Raw genomic sequence first — 20,636 nt, forward strand, 5'->3', positions numbered from 1 at the left:
TAGTTTTGCATTTGAAAAGAAAGAGCTCCCTCTTACAGCTAAATTCTCCGCTTTGTTGCACTTCTCTTTATTCTTTCAGTCTTTTTCCCCACTTATTTCTAAAATTCCAGAAATGAAATGTTCCTTTGTCAACAGTGCCACAGAGGTTTTTTTTTCATAAACGACATAATTTTACCATTTATCAAAACCAGAAAGAGGCCTGCAAACAAAAGAACACTGTACCTAGATTCAAATCTGATGTAGGTTCAATGGTGTTTTGAGGATGCAATTTAGAGCCCAGTTTCAGAAAACTGGGTTTGCCTTATGGGCCAAGGATTTTACAGTAGGACAATGATACCAAACATACTTAAAAAAAAAAAAAAAACACCAAGAAAAGGACAAATATAAAGTGTTGGTGAGCTATGAAGTAGCAATGAGACTGAACCTAAATACCATTGAAAAGCTGTGCAAAGATCTTAAAATTGCTGTCAGGAAAAGGCACCAATCAAATATGATAGAGCCAGAGCAGTTTGCAAAAGAAGGGTGGTTTAAAAATCCAGGGGACATATGTAAGAAGCTTGCTGAAGGTTAGAGAAAACAATAAGGGGGTGCAAACTATTTTTTTCTTGCTCATTTTTGAGCAGTGTTTGAAATTATGTCAGATTTGGCTCTTTTCTGTACTTTTTGTGATGTTCCCATATACAAAAATTAACAAAGTTATACCAAAACATGTGCAATTGCAATAACCTTATGGGAGAAACACTGTGGAAAAATTCAGGGGTGCCAACAATTTTCCCCATCAACTGTATATGCCCTTTAAATGTGAAACACTTTTACTCTACCTGTGTGAAAAGGACCATTCTCTTATTTTAGATGATTGCAATCCATTCACTTCAAACAAAACCAGCACTATAGTTTTTTGGTTTTTTTTTTATATCCCTGTGACTAAATAAAAAAAACCATTACAATGCTCGGGAATGTGGTTCTGTTACAAAAGATACATTCTCATAAAAGAGAAGTTGTGCGTAGCAAATCCATGCCAATACTGAAGAAAGACAATCAAGATCAATTGAGATGTATGAATCATCTTCCAAATTCAAAGTACTACTTAGGATAAATCTTTTAGAAGGTTGAAGGTTGAAAAAAAGTCTCTCCAAAATAAGAGTCAGGTCCTGTCATAGCCCCATTTAAAAACATTCCTAAATCACCTTGAGTATGAGAGTAAGAAGGGAAGCGCTGATGGCCAGTAGCAATACACTGGACACTGCCCAGGTCAGCCAATAGATGCTGTTCCTCAGGCCCATGATTCTCAGAGTCTCCTTCAGCCTCGCCTCTTTCTCAGCGACAATGCCTTTAACAATTATGGCCACAGAATAAACCCACGCTAAGGTCATGAACAGGGGCAGAGAGCTGGCCAGTGATCTGAGGAATCTGAAAGGTGAAGGAGCATTACTGGAAAGGACAGTGACCCTCTTTACACCAGGGTACATTTCCTAATTATCCCACTACCTGCATTATACCCAGGTTCTAAATTCAAATTACCGTATTTTCACGACTATAAGGCACACTTGAACGTCTTTTTTCCCCCTCAAAATGTGCGGTGCGCCCTTTGGTGCGGTGCGCCCTATGTGTGTTGTAACTGCGACTTTTGAGACCACCCCATTGAGGAGATGATGAAAGAGTGGCTGAATGTAAGGAGACCAGCTGTTTTTTTTCCACTCATCACCATTAATCTGTAACTCCATGCGTGCCCATCTCACAGCTGATGTGAAAAACATGGGGAAACAAATTAACCCTGTGCTCGCTGTTCAACCGCTCGACATCGGGTGTGAACCGGACCCAGCAGGTGCAGCAGAAGCAGCGAGGAATAACGTGTCTGCTGGCTCTGTTCTTCAAGCTTTTGCAAAAGCAGGCATTATTTCTGAGGACCGCCCCCCCATGGGTATTGGCATTTTTTTTACTAAAAAAATTTTTTTTAAATCCCTAAAAAATTAATTTTCCTTTCCGAATTTTTTGTTAAGTAATTTCTCTAAAAATTGTATCGAGAAATCCAGCCTGTGCATCAAGCGAATGTTGTCTCTCCATCAAAGTACATTAGGAAAATATTTTGTTAATAAAAACCTTGCAGGCCTGTTGATTTCTTAAATCAGTGTGGAATAAAGGGGAGGTATATTAGAATAACTGAAAGGGGTGAAATAATCCCCACCCTGAAGGACCCTTAGTGTCCGCCTGTTATATAAAAAAACCCCCAAAGGGTCCAGGTGGGGGGGCTGATGTTGGTGTATTAAAAATAAGGAAATGGGACAATTTAACCTGGGTTTCCCTTTTATTATCCCTTATGTTTCCCGTGGAAAATTTCAAATTAAGACTATCGGTCTAAAGACCAATGGAGCTTTTCATAAAACCTCAGATGGATAAAATAATTTATGTATACATTTATTTTGCTCTGTTAAAGAAAATGAGATGTTTTAAATATTTAGGATCTTCTAATGAGTCCATCTCTTAAAGAAAAACAGACATTGTGAATACTATGACATAGTGACTACATAGTGACTTCTAGACTTAGAGGTGTAAGACCTCCAAATCTACAAATTGCACATTCAGGTTTGTTCTTTGATACTAAGGAAAATTGTGTTGTTTTTTTCAACTGTGGTTCACAACAAAATATATTTCTTATGTTTAACATCATAACAAATCTTTAAAAAATGGCAGTCTTTAGAACAAGTTCTGGGATTTCGTGTTAAAGATCAGTTGGTAAACTAGTGAAGGTGACCAGCTTGACACAGACAGGAGCGTTTTTACAAATTTGCTCCAATCAGGAAAAATTTCAACAGCTTTTAAATGAAAAAAATTGAATTCAAATAAAAAGAAGTTAAAAATCAGTAAGTGTTGCTACTAGCTGTTAGCCCAGCAAGCAAACTCAAAAATACGCAATTAGGAAAGGGTCTGAACGTTTCTTAGAGGAACACAGTTAGGCTTAGACTGATATCCTTCTTGGATCTTAAAGCGAAAAAAAAAATCTTTTTTTAGTTTAAAATACATTTATTTTTGTACTTAATGTCTCTAAATCCCCAAAAATTTTTTCTTTAGTCTGGCCAGGTCTTGTTCTGCCATACTTGGATGCTGTCTGGGTCATATTTTTTAGTCTGTTCTGTCTCCTTTATCTTCTATTGTGTTTTGTTTTCTATTATGTCACAATATTTCCTGTGGAAAAGGTAAACAAGGCTATTAATTTCCTTTCACAATATTTTAGCAGTCCAAGTTGAAAGATGCCAAAGAAGCAAGTAGATTAATATAAATGTTCATTTCCTGGGTGTAATAACCCAGATAAATCTTTACACCAACCCCCATGAGCAACACCTCTTTGAGAGGCCTGATTAAATATAATTTTTTTTATTGAAATATACATACATTAGCCGGGAAAATGCTTTTTGAATCTGCCAAAGACTTCAGGGGACAAGCTTTTACAGCCTTGGCCACTATGAAGAAAGGATTAAATGAAATACTTTGTTTGTCTCTCTTTCTGACAACAGGAATGATGGACACAACAAAGCGGTATGATGCAGATAACATTAAAATGACATCAAGCTTTATTATAGATGTGTTGCTATCACTTAATTACTTTTTTTATAGCATTGTGTCATGTCTTCTACTTATCTTAGCGTTGTCTAACTACAAATTCAACCGAACGGGATGGAGTGGAACCTGGAAGGGGATGGGGTGTGAAGTAAAGTACCTTTGGATTTAAAGGGATCACAGCAAAACACGTTATAAAGATCTAAATGAATGATTTAAAGATGAAAAAAGGGAGAATTGAAAAGCATATTTTTTTTTTTTTTTATTTATCCTTTATTTAACCAGGTAATACCCATTGAGATTAAAAATCTCTTTTGCAAGGGAGACCTGGCCAAGATATGTGTCCTTTAATTTGACGAGACAGACACATGCAGCTGAGAACATACATTAACCACATCAAGCATCAGGAGCTCACCATTAACCGAGGCATTAATCTAATAATTAGCAGAATTTTCAACCTCCTGTGCAGTGACTGACAGAAAGGTGAAATGAAAAATGGCATTTCTTCAAAGGGAAATTACATCTGCCAAGTTGGAAATCGCATTGTGAGAAGTGTCTGGCTTAGAAAGGTCAGTGGTGGAGACTGATAACTTGTTAGACCCGTGGCAGTGGTGTTGTGAGGAGGGGGTCACACAACAGTCTATCACACAAATGTCACACAAAGTTCCCTTTGTCTTTGAAGCTTGCGTCAAGTGGACTGCTTCCCACACAGCATGTAATTGAGGTGTCTTGAAGTTTTCTATTAAAGGCTGTTCATTTGGGCCAGTAGAAGGGACACATGTTGGTCTTGTCACTTGACTAAGAGCAGAAAGACCTTGTTAGCTCTTCAGCTGTTTGGTACATATGCTGGTATTCTCCACTTTAATGAAAATATAGTAGATTAGAAGGCAATAAATGCGGTAAAATGCTTATCATCAAGTGGACATGGATGAATATGTCATATAGATAGTTCTGTTGTGTGAAATTGGATCAAAAGTTGTTCACTGCATTGATCTGTTGGTGGGTAAAAAGCGAGTATATCCAGCTGCGTAGCAAACAATAAGAGCTTTATCTGCTATAATGGGAGAGAAAACAAGTGAACAGTGACAGAGGACTCAGGTGCAGGTGACAAAACTGCTTGTTGTCAGACCTAATCCAGATCCAGCCTTTGATAATTACCATTTGATTCACCATTATTATTAATGTGCTGAAAATGGCTGTGAAATTATCATTTAGAATAGTCCTGTGATCTGAATGCACAGGCTTCTCTCTGGCTCCTAAGCAGCAGGCAACTAACTCAATTTATTGTTATTAATGTTTACAAACTGTTGAGAGCTGGCAAACGCATTAGGCTGATGGGAAATTACATTTAACCCAGCTGTTCTGGTATCGGTTTCTTATTTATCAGCCACATTTTCCAATTAAACTGCTCAAATTGATTACATTCATCCACAATAACCATCATTTTTATTTCATTAAATGTGCTTTAGGAACAAGGAGTTTTTTGAAGGATGTGCAACATAGGAAGGGGTTGAGTCGTGCTGCAGCTTCACCATGTGGAACACTAAAGGCATGATTTCTTTTAATATAACAACAGCTTGTGGTTAATTACTAATTAGGTTCCAAGAGGATGTTATTAGAAGAGATAAATAATACTAACATATATGACAAAAGGCGAATGAGCACATAAACAATGACATGATTTGTTTTTAAGTAGGCAGGGTGCAGATATTGCCCAAAAACACTTGTCCAACCGTTTCATTTGCTAGTAAATACTTATTATTAACAATGATTTTAATTCTAAAGTCATCTATTACATATATTTATTCTGTATGCTGTATACAAGAGTGAAAAAAGGGCCTTGAGATTTCAAAGATAGTATGAAGCTGTTTTCTTCTTACAGTTATTGTAATTGTGAAATATTATAAATCTCCAAAAAAAAAAAAAAAAAAAACAGCAGGGGAAATATTTTCTAAACAGTTTCAACTTCTCAAAAGTGTTCTCTTTTTTAGGTCAATATACGCTCACTGTTGCATCCCCTTTATGATTAAAACAAAACAAATTACTTTTAACATTCTTTAGAGTGCTGTACAACGTCCTGGCTCTAAAAGATAATTAATTTCGCCTGCATTTATAAAAACACGTGGCAGCAAACATTCAGTTCCCAAATTAAAAGAAGAGAAGCAATTACAACTATATCCTCTGATTGCAGGAACAGAGAAAACACAAGAGCAGTTTAGGTTGCATGCTTAATTAATTAGACCATGAAGGCTGATTTGAAGAATTGCAGATAATGATCCGATTCTCTGCTCATTAATTAGTTATGATTAACGTAGAAAAAGAACCAAAACACAAAGCATAAACAGTTTGCTGTCCTCTGTGACCTGTGTGAGATTAATTTGTAGTAAACTTAAAGTGTGCTCTGAAAAACTGCATAAATTATCTTCAAGTGTTATGCTTTGTGTTTTGATACCTCCCATTTAGCAACCCTGTTCCACTGACCTTGACCATGACGCTTATGAGCGCGCATGGAACTGTGAGCAGAACAAAGTTCTCTGTGAACCTGGCAGACCAGAGGGCGCCGTTTTGAACGCCAACAGCGCGGAGCACTTCCTTGAGCCGGAGCTCCTTCTCTAGCACCAGAGTTTTGATGATCATGCACACAGAGTACATGAAGGACAGCACCAGGAACATAGGCATAATGGCTCCAATACTCTGGACGAAGCTGGACATTGAGAAAAGCAATCAAGTTATATCAGATTTGTGGGTTACATAGGGGATCCAACAATATCAAGACGGCAAAACAGACATTCGGAATGTACATTGAACAATGTGTGTGCTAATATTTGTACTTTTGAAGACACAATCAAACAAGCATACAATATAGAATGTTAAATTACAAAACTATGTAATAAAAAAATAGAGAAGAAGCCTTATATTCACATAAACTTCCTAACAGGGTTCTTACTGACTTCAGTGGTACCACAACAGTTTGCTAAACAGCAAAATAGTGAGATATATTCAGAAAATTTTTCCTATACAGTTGGGTAAAACATTTTGGCTTCTTATAAAATATTTCTGGAATTTTTTCCCCCCAATTCTTCTGTCAGAACCAGTGTCTCTCAATCCGGTAATAGGCCTTACTAACACACAGCACCGAGCTTATATGGGACTGAGATAAGGTCATCAAAGTTGCAACAAATTAATGCTTTTTTTATCCAAAAGTCACTTTCTGGCTAATTTGGTTGTAAGATGTATTATCTCCTTGGATGATTTACCTTTTAAGTCTTAAGAGATCTTTTTTTTTTTTTTTTAGAACAGTCTAAATGCTTAATCGACTAAATTGGATGTATGTTGTGTTTAAAAGAGCACATACATTTTCAAAGTCTACAAATCCAGTACAAAACTCAAGAAACTCTCCTTCAATCTCAGGACTCTTCACATACTTTTATAGTACTGGAATGAAATGGATTATTAAAAAAGCTGATTATTACAAAAAAGTTGAATTCAATTCTCCATCTGACTATTTGTTACTTTCATTATATTTACTGTATAATGAAAACAACATATAGACAGTATCAATATCTTTTATCTACTTTATCAATGTCCCTCTACTGTAGTTGCAACCGTCATATTTAAACTATGTTACAGAGATATTTCCTGCTTTCTTTAGAGCGTGAAGGAGGGACATTGCCATGATTTTATCTTTGCCCTAATGGTTAAATAAACAAATTTTTGCTGTGTGTTTGGGTCCTACTGTATAATACTCTCCACAGATGGCCCTCTAATAAACTTAAATGTTGTAAATCAATCTAAAAGAAGCATTTAAAGTCACCATCATCCGAGCTTTCATAAACAGCTAAAAGGCATAATATTCTTACTTATTTTAAGTTATTAAACAGAGGTGTCAAGTTTTTATCTTAAGTAGACATTTAGGCTATCTATACATTACTGGAGTTATTATGTTTCAGACAAATTATACGTCTACTTACCTCTTACATTTTTGGGGGAATTATCTCTTATTTCTACTTCTTACATTTTAAAAATAGACTACTTAGTTCTGTTTCATTTAAGCTTATTTTCGTTATGACCTGTTAGTGTTTAAAAAAAAAATGAAAGCCATCAAAATATGTAGTTTTATCCAGACAATACATTTTTTTGTGGTTGGCGCTGCTCCAACTTGTTGTTCACTACATAAAAAAAAAACAGTTCTTTAAGATGATTCAAAGTTTAATTTGACACTGTTACCATTAGTTATAAAACTAACTAATAAACTTATGAAAATGTATACTGGGGAAATTATCATCCAGCATTGTGGAAAAATGTTATTGGCTGTTGCAGTAAAAAAATCTGTCCTTAACAGTTTTTCTTGCATTTCTTTACCTTTTATAATTTAAGTAGTTTTAAAAAAAAAAATGTACTTTTAAACTTTTACTTGAGTGAAAAGCTTAAGTTATACTCTAACTTCTACAAAAGTGTTTTTAAACAGTAGGATTTCTACGTCTAATTTAGTAATAAAAGTTAATACTTTTCACACCTCTGTTAATAAAGGAAAAAGGTAATAATGAATGCTGTGAACAAAGAAATAAGCTGGCTGAATACAATTGATTCTAAAAAAAAAAAAAAAACTGAAAATTAAGTTTAAAGGAAAAGTACACCCAAAACATGATTAGCCTTCATTTTCTACTAACCCCCATGCTGAACAACACTCTGGAGTACTTTTTTGATATCTCAAATGCATCCGGAGATCTGGGAGGCTTCTTGCTGTCTGCTGACATTCAAATAATGGAGGTCTATGGTGCCCGAGGCAGAAAGTTCCATAAAAGTCCACAAAAAACGTGCCAATATTCCTCCATACTGCTCGTCCAATGTATTCCAAGTGTCCTGAGTGGGTAGCGTCCATAATTTACTCGAAACGAAGTCATTTAGAATGTTTTTAGAGCATAAACAGTAGTGTATAGGACTTCCTAAACGCGCGCGCATGCGAGTTCATGAGTTTACGGAAACCGCGGCAGACCAAACCAGATGAAATTCAGCGTCTGCTCTGCCGATAATGCAAGCGTAGAAGAAGAAATGTGCTGTTTACCTGTGCAAAGAAAGAAACAACGAAAGAAAAATGTCTGAGGACTTCAGTGTTGAGGAAGAGCATGAGTTCTTTGCCGAGCTGAATGCGCACTTTCGTCTGGTTTGGTCTGCCGCGGTTTCCGTAGACTCGTGAACGCGCTTTTAGGAAATCCTATACACTACTGTTTATGCTCTAAAAACATTCTAAATGACTTTGTTTCGAGTACATTATGGACGCTACCCACTCAGGACACTTGGAATACATTGGACGAGCAGTATGGAGGAATATTGACACGTTTTTTGTGGACTTTTAGGGACCTTTCTGCCTCGGGCACCATGGACCTCCATTATTTGAATGTCAGCAGACAGCAAGAAGCCTCCCAGATCTCCAGATGCATTTGAGATATCAAAAAGGTACTCCAGGGTGTTGTTCAGCATGGGGGTGAGTAGAAAATGAAGGCTAATCATGTTTTGGGTGTACTATTCCTTTAAAAAACACTAAAAAAACACAAGGCTATGCATACTGTACGAATTCAACTGTATTTAACTCACAGCAGACATGATAGAAGTGTTGAGCCACAGCTTTACAGTATGTGTGTTAACCCTTTAAAGCCCGATCCAAGAATAAAACAAAACAGAAAATTACTTTTTTTAGGTTTGAAGTCCTTATTTGGCCTTTTAACAAAACATGTAAAAAGAAAAATCAGAAATACATTTTTGATATTAATAATTTATTACTATGCGATAAGTCAAGATTATTTTTTGTGTAGTCTTCTGCCCTCTGTTATCAGGTATACTGTATCTGATTGTGTACAATAGGATTTTGAGCAAAGTTTTTACCATTAAATTATGCAAAAGGTGTCAGATGCAAAACATTTCAGAAACCGTATGTATCAAATACAATACATTTGGCATTACAGGGTTAACAATTCTCAGTTCTAAAACACAATGTTAGCCTCAGGTGGGTGCTGTAAAACAAATGTTAAGAACACAAGGCCTGCCATTTCCAATGTTCCATTTATTAGGTACAGGAATATAAAGTATCATTTGTAGATGATAAAAGTTTTACATTCCCCAGGAAGAAATAAGACAATCTGCGTTGCATTCATGAACTCCATGTCTTTAAGTCGTTATCATTTTTACGCAGAGCTAACCTTTATAAAGTTGGAGCATCAGCTCGGTGAAGCATTTAGTGTTTCGGCTCATGCCTGAGATGATGTACGATTTGATGCCGTTACAACACAATAAGGCGATATTAAACTGGCTTCATAATGCCACCAAAATGCCATGTCAATATCTCCTATGCTGCCAATATAATAAAGTGCTATTTTTGATTTATGAGACAGTGAAGGAGAGATATCAAATATGCTTTGTCAAACTGTTCAACATTAATGCCTGCATATCCATAAACATTGGAGATGTAATGCAAGCAAAATGCTGTTCAGCACAAATGGAAGGATGAATGAGGCATGGAGAATCTGATGTTGCAGGAGGAATGGGGGTCTTTCTAGGTGAAAAAAATACTGGTAAACAACTAATGAAAGCATATCTCCAGAGTATGTGCAGAGATAAGGTTTAAAAAAAAATTGAAATATGTATATATATATTTTTAAATTCCTTTCATAAAAATAAATTAATCATTAATCAATATTCTTTTTAGAGGACTGTTTTTTCCCTATTTGTATTGTTTCTTCTTTTTTACCGTCCATCATTGCCCTGTATGTGTCATTAGAAAAAGACTGCAGTCCTTGTCCAGCTTTGCTGGTTACTATTCCTTTTTTTAAATGCTATTTTCCAACTATTGATCCGCCTGTAGATACGTGCAAGTTAAGAAAATAATCTATTTTCTTGTTGCTATTTCCTTTCTTATGAACCCAAACAGCCAATATCCTTTATGTGAAAAGTATGTTCATGTTTTATTTTGAGAGCATTAAAGAGAAATGGCACTTTATATTTATGCCCAGCAAAACAGGAAGCAATTGTTTTTTTATGTAAACCCGTCTAGACACTCTGATGGACTTTAGAAAAAAGAACATAAAGCAAAACAAAGAAAGAAAAAAACATTGATTTTCTTTTAAAAAAATATGCCATACTTTAAAAAGTCAGCAACAAGATGTCTTAACAAGAAAAAAAGTACTTTACCACACATATTGAAATTCTACTAAAATCGCTGCCTGTGTAGAGCAATCTTTCCCTTGGCTTTTAAATGCCTTAATAGTCTTGCTCCTCTGTACCTTTCAATGATTCAGACATAGTGGTATGTTCCAATTTTGCTTTTATAGATAATGCACTATTTTATTATCACGTATGTGGTGGTTTGTTTTATTTTACTACCGTACAGTAATTCAAATTAAATTAATTAATTAAATAATTTGTTATTAAATTAACTTCAAAATTAAATCTTACAGTGCAGGAAAATGTTCACTAATGGAATATTCGTTTTCTTTTGTGAAGTCCAAGTTTAGATATGTAAAATAAAATGTCAATGAAACAATGATTTTATAAAAAAAAACTTTTTTCCCTTTAATAAAAGTACTTAACATTAAAATAGGATTTACTGTAGTAGCTTAATAAAAATAGTGAGCTGCATGAAATATAAGCTGCATGAGAAGTGTATAGAGGAAGATATGTTTTTGAGGAAACACACCAACTTCGCTGAAATAATCCATGATGCTTAGGGTAAGTATCAGTTGACATAGTTTCCTAAAAAGTTCACATCTATAGCAACTGAATTCCAAACCCTGCACCAGCGTACTTACATAAAATTGTCTCTTTGAAGAGATAATTAAATTGATACACTACCACAAAAAGTTAACTGATATGTATGACGCCTCCAGTAAGATGTGCATAAAGTCTGAATACTAATTCTGGTATTATCTACTTCTTACAGGCTGCAGGAACTGACGTCCTGTACCAGTTAACTCCTTATGCGACTATGCTCTCCCTGAGGGGGATGAGATCAGTCATGCACACTGTGTCTGACATTGACAACCTTGCCACCAAGACTCTTGTGAATTATACATCTGCTGATCGATCAAAGGTGCCTGAGTAATAGAACCCGAGGCAGCTCACGTGTCGTGGGGTTCTGGTTACATTGGCAAGCTGGCCTAAATTTGAGAAAGCTGGTAGACACATAAATTAAGATAGACTAGAACACACACTCCTTAGAGGATTGCATGCATCCTGTCTCTTTTTGAATTTAATATACTATTTAGGTTCAGTGCTGGAAAGAAATTAGGGGTCATTCTATAGGTCATTTCTATTTTAATTTCCTTAGGATACACATAATGTATTTAAAGAGAATCCAATCCAGATATAAACATATTCAGCCAGATAAAGTAATTTCTTCCATTTATAAAACAAAGATAATAACTATGTGGCTTAAATTGTTTAAAATTTTGTCAAATATGAACACAAAAAATATAATTCTATCAAAATGGATATCAGGAAAAACTCAAATGTTGGCCTTTTAAATGTTGATGTAATATTTAAATGATAACTGATAATGAATGAGTGGTTGTATTATGCTAAACCTAACAGCAAATGAGAGAGTTTAATGAATTTTATTAAATATATTTATATTACCCATATAATGTCGTTTCTGTGCAAATATTAGATGATACAGGTAATGTCAGTGTCAGCTAATTCATGTCACACCAAAATATGGGATAAATATAGCCAGTTTCAGGAAATATAAAAATGTAACAAGAGGTACTAAACTGTCTCTGTTTAACTTTGTAGTATATGTATGTAGTGTATGTATGTAAGTAAGCATGTAAACTGCAGATATACCAATACATGGGCCGGTAAATATTAAGAGCCAATTTTAGCCTTTTAACCTTGTATTGTATTTGTTTTATGCAGATTTAATAGTGATTCAGCAGCAAAGCTTTGAGATTATAAGAAATGCATACACTGCCTCTCCTTCCCTTTGCAATCAATTGTTAAAATTTTGCTTGATTTGTAATATATGCTAAATTTTTTGCTCAAATTGAGACTTGTGTAATATGTGCCATCACCATTTCATTTTTCAAGAAAAAGTAAGCTTGAAAAACCTGCCCTAAAATATTTGCCGCATATGTCGGAGATCTGTTAGACTGATGTCAAAATGATATTGATATCAGCCTTAAACAAATCTTATGAGTTAATCTCTGTAATGAAGGGTCAGGAGGAAGGGGTAACTCTGTTTGGTTCATCAAACTAAGTCTCTAGTTAATAAGGTACTAGGTGTATGAAGTTTTTTTTTTTTTTTTTTAGTTACTGAAATTACATACAGCAAAGTCAGCTGTTAAATTTTTTTGAATCTCAAATGTATAGAAATAAAAAGGAAAATATGATAATGCAAATGCAAATGGGAAGGTGGTGAAAAACAACAGATTTCCATGATCTAATATTAACATAGTATTACTGTTTTAAAAGATATGAAGGGAGAAGGTAGCAGCTACCCCTGCTTGTTAAATTGGTTAACTGTTCTTCTGAAAAAAAAAAAAAAACTGAGCTTTAATGTAATTTGAAAATATTTGTTCAAAATGGACAATATGATATTCAAAGAAAGCCAACCTCCGTAGGCCCTTTGTGCAAATTATCAAGCATAGCAATGAAGGATGGATGATTTCAGGCTCTTTTTCAGCCATTTGAATTTTAAATTTAGTGAGTCGCCCATGTACTCTTTCTTAAAATATCATGAGCTCTGAGGCCATCTCTAAAACATGGCCTCTTACAGCTAAAACATTGCCAAACCTGCGTCATAAAAAGAACAAATATCTCAAAACAAAGCAGAATATACTCTTTAAAATGGCTGAAAAACAAAATCAAGAGTACCTAGACCTTTGTTGAAATTCTTTGACAGACCTCTACTGACAAATAAAGGTTTGTCAGTGGAGGTCTAAAAGGCTTATTGCCCTAAAAAGTTTACTGATTGAGGGCTGGAGTGACCTCTGAGCAGTTCACTCCTGCACAGTGACTCAGTTTGACCAAATGCCTCTCCCATGGCTAAAGGGCTGGTTATGCTCCCGCAGCAGTGTGTCGCAGTGAACGTGTCGCAGTGAACGTGTCGCAGACATTCTTTATTTATCTTCAACCTTGAAGTGTGGTCGGTGCTATGTTATTCCACAAAGCAAGAGGGACAATCACGAACTAGCTGTGGGCCTAGATACGGCCGAGGTGGTGAGGAAGTGGGGGCAAGTTTGTCTGACAAAAGAGGGACATGAGGGCGAAAAAGAGCGGGGATTCAGGTGGGAAAAGGGTCCAAGCGTTCTCGCGCACATCGCTCTTCTAGCTGATGCAACTCACAGGTCACTTTCTGCAATGCCGCTTATACAAACAAAACAAACCGGTAAGGTACCAAACAGGAAATACGCAGGAGTAGAGCGGACGTAGATTTGACCAATCAGAGGCCTCCTGTCTGCAGCACTGTCTGTGGTCACCTACAATTTGGGAGAGATGCAACAGAGTTGCTGTGGAGGGGGCGGGGACGTCTCTACGTTCACTGTGACACCTACGCAGGCGACCTAGTTTCGAAGTATAAATCAGCTTTAAGTCTTCTTGATCCAACCAATAATCAATTTTGCATGGGTTAAAAGCTATCAATCTTTCGCTTATGTTTTTGATTTGATACAGTAAAGTCAGTGGAGTGCAACAGCAAAGGTAGAAGCAAGTTTTATTACAAACTTTTCCTTTAAATTAAGCTGAAAAACAAAAAAATTCTGTGTAACCCTAGTTTACTTAAATTTTAAACTTAGCTGGCACATAGATCTTTCAAAGCAAATATGATGTGACGCACAAAGGGTATCATTTAAAGAAAAATGTATCACTTTTCTGTACATTTGAATTGAATCGGCATGTCAACACCAATACTTACCCTTAACATTTGTTAAAGTCATTGTTGGGCTTAAGCCGCTACTATTTTCCAACCCTTTGAACCATTTGGCCGATAAGAAGGTATGTCTTTTCTGTGGATTTTCCTAACTCCCAGAAAGGGAATTCAAGTTGGAAATGAAAGAATAAGGGGCTCGTTTTAATGTAGCACAACATGCTAGCAGCAGGGACAATGGAGAACAAATATCCCTAGTTCACACATTTTGACATTTCTTTGCCTCATTAAAGCTGCCGAACCAATGAAGAGACAGGGCTCAACTCCTGCAGAGCTTAAATAAAGAGCCAATGAAGCCCCATCTTTCAGTAGAAGCTCTTACTGCTTCAAGCCAACAAGGTGAGCAACGGGAACATAAAGCTCCCCCTACAGGTTTCACGGAAGACAGTTCAGTAGATATCAGCGGCTTATAGCCCAGTGCAGCTTATCTCTGTGTATCTACGATTTTTTCATAAAATGTAGTGGGCTCGGCTTATAGTGAGGTGCACTCTATAGTCCGGAAAATATGGTAAATCTTTATACTGTCGACTAGCATTCTGCTTGTTCCAATTGTATCTTTACCAATTTATTCATGATGACAGGCTCTTACCCTTAGATCCCCCTTAATCTGAAATGTACCCAAGCCATATGACCAACTTCCTGCCTCACTTCTTGTCTTGCTCATCTAGTTGTTTTGCTTGATCGGTCAAAAATAGGCTTGATTTATACCTCTGACAGATTATAGAGAAGGGCTGTCCTTCATGCCTACAGTGCCATGGAGTCAGTGGAAATTAATGCATTGGCTAGAAAAACATCTTTTTTCAAAAGAGAGAAAAATGGATGTCAAAGTTTTTCTGAATTTCCGGTTTTAGTCTTTGAAGCTGAGCCTCCTCTTACTGATCACAGCACACTGGCTTGGCTTCTCCAAAACATCTATATTTCTTCCATCCAGACAAAACATAACATGTTAAAAGATAGATGTAAACCTAAGTGTTCCATCTTTTGCTATTTATTACTGTAGGAGTGACAGTGGCTTAGGAGGAGGGGTTCGTCTGGGAACTTTTCTACCTGAATTGGCTGAATCACCGTATAGAGTGCTTTGGGTTCTTCAGACTTTATAAATGCTAAATAGGCACTATTCATTTACCATTAATAAAAAAAAAGCTTAAAATATGATCACAGATGCATCTTTAACTTGTGTACAAATCGCTATGTTCTCCTTAAACATTTTAACATCAGTGTTCATCATGAGTAGATTACCTACCAGGGTTGTGCCAAGGCTTACATCAAGGTTCATAGGGACTGTTTCATAAATGTTCATATCCAATTTAAATAGTTAGAAGAAAGCTTCAAAGTCAGGGATAGTTATGGAGACCTTGAATCCCAAGATGCCACTTTTCACCATAATTCCCTAACTCTGAGAACTTTGGCTTGTTTTTAACCCAAACCTCTTCTTTTTGAACAACAGCAAGATAAACTTTTTTTTCGTCCTGCTTTACCTGCAACAAATCCAGCTGTTTAAATATTTTTCATTAGCTGATATGGGGAATGAGAATTTATCCTTCCTTCCCCAACAGAAAAAAATATATCAACATCTGTGTCATAAATACTTATAACCAAAGAAAGCTGGAAGCCAGGGATTATAAATCTAAAGTTGTAGAGGGAATAATTCTTTACAAATCAATATTGATGTGAGACAAATTTTCCCCATGTAATCAAAGCATTTAAATTAAAAGCGGGTTTTTTTCCTGAATGTTTTTCAGTATTACAGTGTTAATCTGCTGTAATAAGAAAAAAGGCTTAAAGCTTTTTCAAATATATTTAAGAGGGGAGCCAATAAAGATGAAGGAAGCAGAAAACATGGTTAAGCCAACAATATCAATCAAAAATATTTATATTACTTTTATCCTTAGTAAATATGCTGATCACATAGAAAAATAAAGAATATAAAATATTTTTAACTTTTGCAAACAGCACTCTTGTATATAATTGCTTTCAGCAACACAAAATTTGTTGTATTAAATAGTATTACTGCATCCTACAGTGTTATGTTATAAGGTCATACAAAGGCCCCCTGCAAAATATGAATAATTGTGCTTAATTAATTTTCCCTTACTGTTTATTCACGATGGTGTGCACGTGCCTTGAACTCTTAATAATTGGCACAGTGGTGCAGATCAGCAACTTTAAAGCTGAATTGATTTTAGTATATTATATCAATTGTTAATTTATACATGTAAAAACTGTTGTTTTAATGTTAGATACTCTAAGTCCTCACAGTTGCTTTTTGAGACAAACCATGTTTTTTTTTTTTTTTTGCTGTTTGGTAAATAAGTTAAATATTTTTATTTTACACAATTTTCTTGTAGAAGCTTAAAGTCTACCACTACTGATTAGCCAGCATGCTACTGATCTCAGTAAGAGTTCTAAGCATTTACAGCTAATGTCTCAATTTGATTTGTTTTAGGGAACTGATAAAAACATTCACTATATACAACATCTCTGCTTGTTTCTGTATTTTTCCTTTTTTTGTATGAGACCTGCTGATGTGGAGCAGCACCTCAGGATCCAAACAACACATGCCTTTGATTCAGGAACGTGCAACACAGCAGACGCTGTGTTGCACGTTAAACGATAAAATACCATTTATGTGATATCAGGGCCCTGCAGGGCTCTAGCTGCATCCCACACTACCACTGCAGGCCTGCGCACAGAGAGAATAAGACAGTACTGGGAGCTAAACCAGTTTCGTTATCTCATGTTGAAAATGCCAACAGGGTAAGCTATGGTTAAGGCTACACAGATTGCTGTGGTTCATGAGGTGTTTTACAGCCAAAAAATTTAGTTGAGTTTTGAAGTTAAGAAGCTGAAAAAGAAATTTTGCTATATCAGATAAAATTATGATTTTTAAGGTCAAAATAGAATATATTTGGTTGTTGGATATGTTGTTTTATGAATTATAAAATACTGATAAAAAGAGCAGGAGGCCTCAAGAAAACCAATTTGATTGCTTCAGGCTATTGTCACATTAATTTAGTCTCCATAAAAAAACATCTCAGGAACTTTAATATGAGGAAAACTACCAAGTATCGAGCATTATTTTTAAGTTAAGGAAATTAGTTTAATAATGTTCCTCTAAAGCTTAAATTATGACAGTTAAAGTCAAATAACGATGGCCATCTTCATTGACTTGAACAAAACGTTCCATACACTCATCCATGAAGTTCTCGTTGCCACATTATGAAACTTAAAATGTCTCTTTATTCAAGAAAATGTATATGAAGATGTTTTTGAAATATTAAGTTAAGTTTATTAAGTTATTTAGTCCAATTAGATTATAGACTGCCAGCTCACAACATATGTACTTTTCAGTCAGTACAATCAAATTCGACAGATATCGTTTTATTTTTAGAGAGACTGTGCATATTGGATTGAGTTATTGACATATAATTTTTTTCCACCTGAATGCGTATGAAGCAACAGTGAACAGACACTGGGTTTGTGTTGGTGGAGCAACCACTTATACTGAACCTGCATATTGTCCCAGTGGAAAGGAAAACTCCCTTTAACAAGAGGAAACCTCCAGCAGAACCTTTGCTAATGGTCATCTGCCATGGCTGAGCAGAGAGAGCACAAGCATACACACAAAGTAACAAAGAAGCATTGATCCAGAGGCAGTGTCTATGTGAGAAAAGTGAAAGATTAATACCAGTAGCAGCTCCTGTCATGGTTTTATCAAGGAGGGAAACACAGCTAAACAGATTAACTCTGAGCTAGTTTTGAAGTCTACCAGATGAAAGAGAACGCATACAGTGAAGTCGCTGTAAAAGCTTAGCCAGTAGCTAAGTCTATAAGAGAGAAAGAGGAAGCCACTGCAAGAAAGGACCAAGTCCATCATTTGTACAACATAAAGTGGCTAGCCAATGCCTCCCTCCAGGGCTGTGTCATAACTAAACAGACCACAAGGGGAAAATGTTACTACTATGAAGAGAGAAGAGAAACAAAGGTTGTTTGGTGAGGTAAGGCCAACTATAAAGGAAGAATTCAAAAGTAAACGCCCCCCAGTATGTCTGGCCTGCGAGACTGACTAATACTATGTTCACACCACACTCGATTGAAGCAGCAGAAGCAGCTGGTTTACATGCAAAGTCAATGGTTGATGTGCATCAAAAAGTCCTGCAGCAGCTGGTGCAGTGCATCTTGATGCATCTGAGCAGCTGAAGCGGCGCCTCATGAGCTTCTGAGGCACGTGATGCACTTCACAAGAAGCAGCTGCTGGAGTTGGAAAAATTGAACTTTTGCTGCTTGATGCGGCACATCAACCAATCAGAGGAGCTGATCTGGGAACTGGCAGGCAAACACACAGCGCTCCTGATGCAGCACGCTATGAAATGTCTCAATTAACTTAAAATGTCAAAACCTGCTGGCAAAAAATTTTCACTTTCATTATTCTGGAGCCTGCAATTTGTACCACATACCTGAGGAACACTAACATTGACGTCTAGACGCCATGAAATAGGGGAAAATTCACAAGAGACGACCAGGCCTGAGGCAGCTGCTGCTACGGATTGCCAGTGACAGCTCACCGTCAGTATGTGGGGGTCTGAGCGCCCCCGACAGAGAAAAAATATTTTTAGGCAGGATCATAATCTTCTGACTGCACAGATAGAGTTTTCAGGTGGTCTTTCTCACTTAAAAATATATTGAAACTACTTTTTACATACTGATTACAGCAAATACAGCAAAGCCGCTCTATGCCATTGAACACAAAAGCAGCACAAGCACCAGACGCATCTGGACACACATTACTAGACATGTTTCAGGAGCCTCAAAGATGCTCTTGGGGCACGTCTGACCTTGATGTGTATCAAAAATGAAGCAGCAGGCGCTATTTTGCAATATAAATCGTGTGCGGTGTGAACATAGCATTTCACTTAGCGTAAGTTGGTCTGGTAAGGCGTAGACGAATCACAGCGTAATAGACAGGTGTTTTCAGTTGCATCAGAATTACCCATAAAACGTTTCTCACCTATGACCATAAGAGCCAAGATTGCTGCAGCAGTGGAGCAGTGTTTAATGATGGCCTGTGCTATGTCCTAAATGAGCTGGATTTATCCTTAAAATAAAAAATAAAAACGGGCTCTTTAAAATCTTTTCTTACATACAGGGCTTTTTGCATAGCATCCATACTGTACTTATCTCATTGGTTCAAACTTTTTTCCACTGACTCTTTCAGTCTTGCTCTGGTCCAAACTCTTTTCTAGGTAGATAGGCTGTGTATTTAGTCAGTCTGGCAGGCTAGGCTACATGGTGTAAGCCATGCAGAGTCTGTGCTGAAGTTTCAGCTCTCATGAACCCATTCTTATATTTCTCATGGGAAATACCTTAATTTCCCACACTGACTTGGCATTACAGGATGGGTTTCCCTTTTCTCTTAACAAAAACTAGATGGTTGCCTTTCATCGTTTCTTCTCTGAAAGCACACCTGTCAGTGAGGCGGAGAGCAGCTGAGATGTGGAGGGTCCTTGCAACTGCGTACGCTGAATAGTACATCATTGCCATGTATCCCATCGGGAGCCCTTTCAGCTCAATGTCATCTTTAAAAGCCATTCGGTATGAATTTTTGTTCCTGAAGAGAAACGCCTTCTTGTTGAGTGGTGTAGTAAGAGACTTTGTACGCAAACATAAAAGTTTAGCATTGCTTTTGCTTTGCGGGGAGTCACCCTTGAGTCAGAAACAGATGTTTGTGGAAGCCTACCCGCTCAAGCATGTGGAGAAAGGGACCTCTTAGTTTATACCTGTGGTCGATGAAATACATCAGCAGTTTACGTATCTTTACGTATTTTTCTTCGAAGTCCTCTGTATAATTTTGTAAATATAAGGACCAATCATGTCATTACCTAGAATACATTCAGAAGCAAATCGCTTAGTAAATACATTTTACACTAATAAATAAATTCAAATGGCCTGTATTTATATAGTGCTTTTTCAAGTCAGGAGAATTAATCAAAGCACTTCACAATACATTCAGTCATTCACCCATTCACGTACACACTGATGGTGGCAAACTACATTTTAGCAACCGCTGCCCTGGGGCTCACTGGCAGAAGCAACAACTCTGAAAGCAACAACCCTTTGATTTCAGGGCAAACTCCTATGTCCATCCGTCCGTCTATCTTCTTCCGCT

At 36.5% G+C, this 20,636-nt stretch overlaps 1 protein-coding gene across 1 annotated transcript in view; it reads right to left on the reverse strand.

Moving 5' to 3' along the window:
* The window catches only part of LOC119792224 (phospholipid-transporting ATPase ABCA1-like), a gene marked incomplete at its 3' end in the record, with an annotated part of 143,534 nt that overhangs the window by 42,338 nt on the left and 80,560 nt on the right, over window positions 1-20,636 (reverse strand). Inside the window, exon 15 of the mRNA XM_038298756.1 lies at window positions 6,037-6,259. Within this exon, the coding sequence (XP_038154684.1) occupies window positions 6,037-6,259 (223 nt within the window). The remainder of the gene's footprint in view (window positions 1-6,036; window positions 6,260-20,636) is intronic.

This window comes from Cyprinodon tularosa, unplaced genomic scaffold, assembly GCF_016077235.1.
Source record: "Cyprinodon tularosa strain WSP-4 unplaced genomic scaffold, ASM1607723v1 ctg414, whole genome shotgun sequence".
Classification (NCBI taxonomy): domain Eukaryota; kingdom Metazoa; phylum Chordata; class Actinopteri; order Cyprinodontiformes; family Cyprinodontidae; genus Cyprinodon; species Cyprinodon tularosa.